This window comes from Pistacia vera, unplaced genomic scaffold (assembly GCF_008641045.1).
Source record: "Pistacia vera cultivar Batoury unplaced genomic scaffold, PisVer_v2 Contig1114, whole genome shotgun sequence".
Classification (NCBI taxonomy): domain Eukaryota; kingdom Viridiplantae; phylum Streptophyta; class Magnoliopsida; order Sapindales; family Anacardiaceae; genus Pistacia; species Pistacia vera.
In genome coordinates this window covers 1-2,448 of record NW_022195154.1, presented here as the reverse complement: position 1 = coordinate 2,448, position 2,448 = coordinate 1, and the positions used below count along the sequence as shown (strand labels likewise).

The 2,448-nt window shown below is 39.7% G+C and overlaps 1 protein-coding gene across 1 annotated transcript; it reads left to right on the top strand.

Moving 5' to 3' along the window:
* The first annotated feature begins 281 nt into the window (after positions 1 to 281).
* LOC116141503 lies at positions 282 to 2,192 on the top strand. Its single transcript, XM_031427013.1, has 2 exons — positions 282 to 1,449; positions 2,121 to 2,192. Exon 1 carries the CDS (start codon positions 282 to 284, stop codon positions 1,293 to 1,295), a length of 1,014 nt encoding a protein of 337 aa, XP_031282873.1. The 3' UTR covers positions 1,296 to 1,449; positions 2,121 to 2,192.
* The last annotated feature ends 256 nt before the right edge of the window (positions 2,193 to 2,448 follow it).

The window sequence follows — 2,448 nt, the reverse complement described above, 5'->3', positions numbered from 1 at the left end:
AGCCTTATAATCAAACTATTTTAATTATAATTTTCACTCTGGTTCACGATTTGGAAAAATTAAAATTAAATTTAAAGGTATTTAAGTAATGATATCATTTTAAAAGCCTACAAACTTCAAGGACTAAAATTTTCGTGATTTCTCAATTAACCTATAGTGACCAAAACACCCTTCCTCTCTAATAATAGCCATTTAAAGAAACCAATTTTCATTTTTAACGTCAGAATTTTTTTACCATCCAAACACGTTTCAAATCACCCAGAAAACAGAATCAAACAAGAATGGAGCAAAACTCCAACAGAGCTGAAGCTGAACGCTTGCTCGGAGTGGCGGAGAAGCTCCTTAGCCAAGGCGATTTTAACGGGTCAAAAGAGTTCGCGATCCTCGCCCAAGAAACCGAACCTCTGTTAGAAGGCTCAGATCAGATCTTAGCCGTAGCCGACGTCCTCCTCGTTGCGGACAAGCGCATAAATAACCATCACGATTGGTACTCCATCTTACAAATCGACCGATCTGACGATCAGGATCTCATCAAGAAACAGTTCCGCAGGCTCGCGCTGCTCCTCCACCCTGACAAAAACAAGTACCCTTTCGCAGATCGAGCCTTCAAGCTCGTGGCCGATGCCTGGGCTGTTTTATCCGACACACGGAAGAAATCGCCGTACGATCACGAGCTAATTCTTTTTACGAAGGTCGATTTAACAAATTCTGATTCCACCCACCAAGGTAAATTGCCCGTGAGAAGAGGCCGGTCGCAGAACAGTACAAAGAAAAATAATCATAATCGGCAGGAGGAGGAGCAGCGATCAAAATTGTCAACTTTCTGGACAACGTGTCCGTACTGTTATATATTATACGAGTATCCAAAGGTTTATGAGAATTGTTGTTTAAGATGTCAGAATTGTCAAAGAGGATTTCATGCAGTCTTAATCCCGAAATTGCCTCCGTTGGTTCCGGGGAAGGAGGCTTACTATTGTTGCTGGGGGTTCTTTCCGATGGGGTATTCAGCTGCGAATCCGGAAAATGGTGTGGCGACACCTCCATCTACGTCAGGGTTTCCTAATTGGATGCCGCCGATGTTTCAGGGTGGTGGTGGTGGTAGTGGTAGTGGTGTTGTGGCAGCGGGACCCAAGGTTGGTAGTGGTGGTGTTGGTGGTGGTGTTGGTGGTGGTGGTGGTGGTGTTGGAGTTGGTGTTGGTGTTGGTGTTGAGGCTCAGGGTGGGAATGTTAAAGTTATTAATGATCAGCAAGTGGTGCTTAAGAAAAGAGGAAGGCCAAGGAAGAGTCCTATTTAGCTTTAACCAGGAGGCTAGGTCGGGTTATAAGATGTCTATAAGGATGATAAGCAATGCAATTTTCAGCGAGCGATTTTGGTGGATGTGATGATAGGGGTAGGAGTGGAGAATGATGAATGAATGCTCAGCTGCGTATGTTTTGTGAAATTTCTAGGTACTGCTTGTTGTAGTTTTGTCTTTTTATTTGTTTATTTTTTTTGCAATTAGCTGTAAGTAGTTGTAAACTTAATGATATGCAGCTATGTTATTTCACCCAACTTTTTAACGATTGATTTCAGTGTCTTCTCTAAATTGTTGATTGAATGTACTCTGTGGAAGTCACTTGAAGCATTTGGTGATGGGTCAATTGAATTATTATAGTGGAAGTAGCTTTTGCACATATTATTCTGTAAATATCCTCATTGAAAATGTGTTTGATCATTGGTTCCAGCATTTCTATATGTCAACTGTGGGGACCTTAATTTTGCTAAATTGTAAAATTCTGATGGATGGTGGAGATTTTGTAGTCCAGGTTTGGGTAGATCATTGTCTTTGGAACTGCACTACGTTTTAGTTATGTTTGTTATGCATTTTGAGTTATATCGTGCTCAGTTATTTGGACTGTAAGTTGCAGCAATGTGATTCTTGCTTGATAAATATCTAACTTAGCAATGAGTAGTCTATCCTTGATCTCTCATACACGAAATTTAAAAACCATGTTGATTTATTTGGTTTTGTTTGTGATTTTATAGTCTGTTCCCTATTAGCTGATGAAGGTTTTCGTTTACTTTGCATGTTGGCCTTTTGTTCCAACAATCAGCAATAATCTGTTCCCAACTATTGCAGATGGTGACAATTTATTGGTAATAAACAGAACAGTGGCAGAGCAATACATGGTTAGATTTGGTGTGTAAGAGAAACTCTCTGTCTTCTCTTGAATTTCTTGGTTTGTTATCCAAAAATGGATTAGAAAATTGCAGTTATGGACATCAAAGCTGGTAGATGTTAATAAGTAATGTTAAGTTGATGAACATCTATTACTGACTTCTAAATATAGTCTTGAACCTTTTGGATTTTCGGATTGACGCATGTTGAAATTGAACATTTACGAGCAGCTGATAATGGAACATATTGCAGTTTCCAGATAGTTACTATGAACGGACATGCAAGTTCA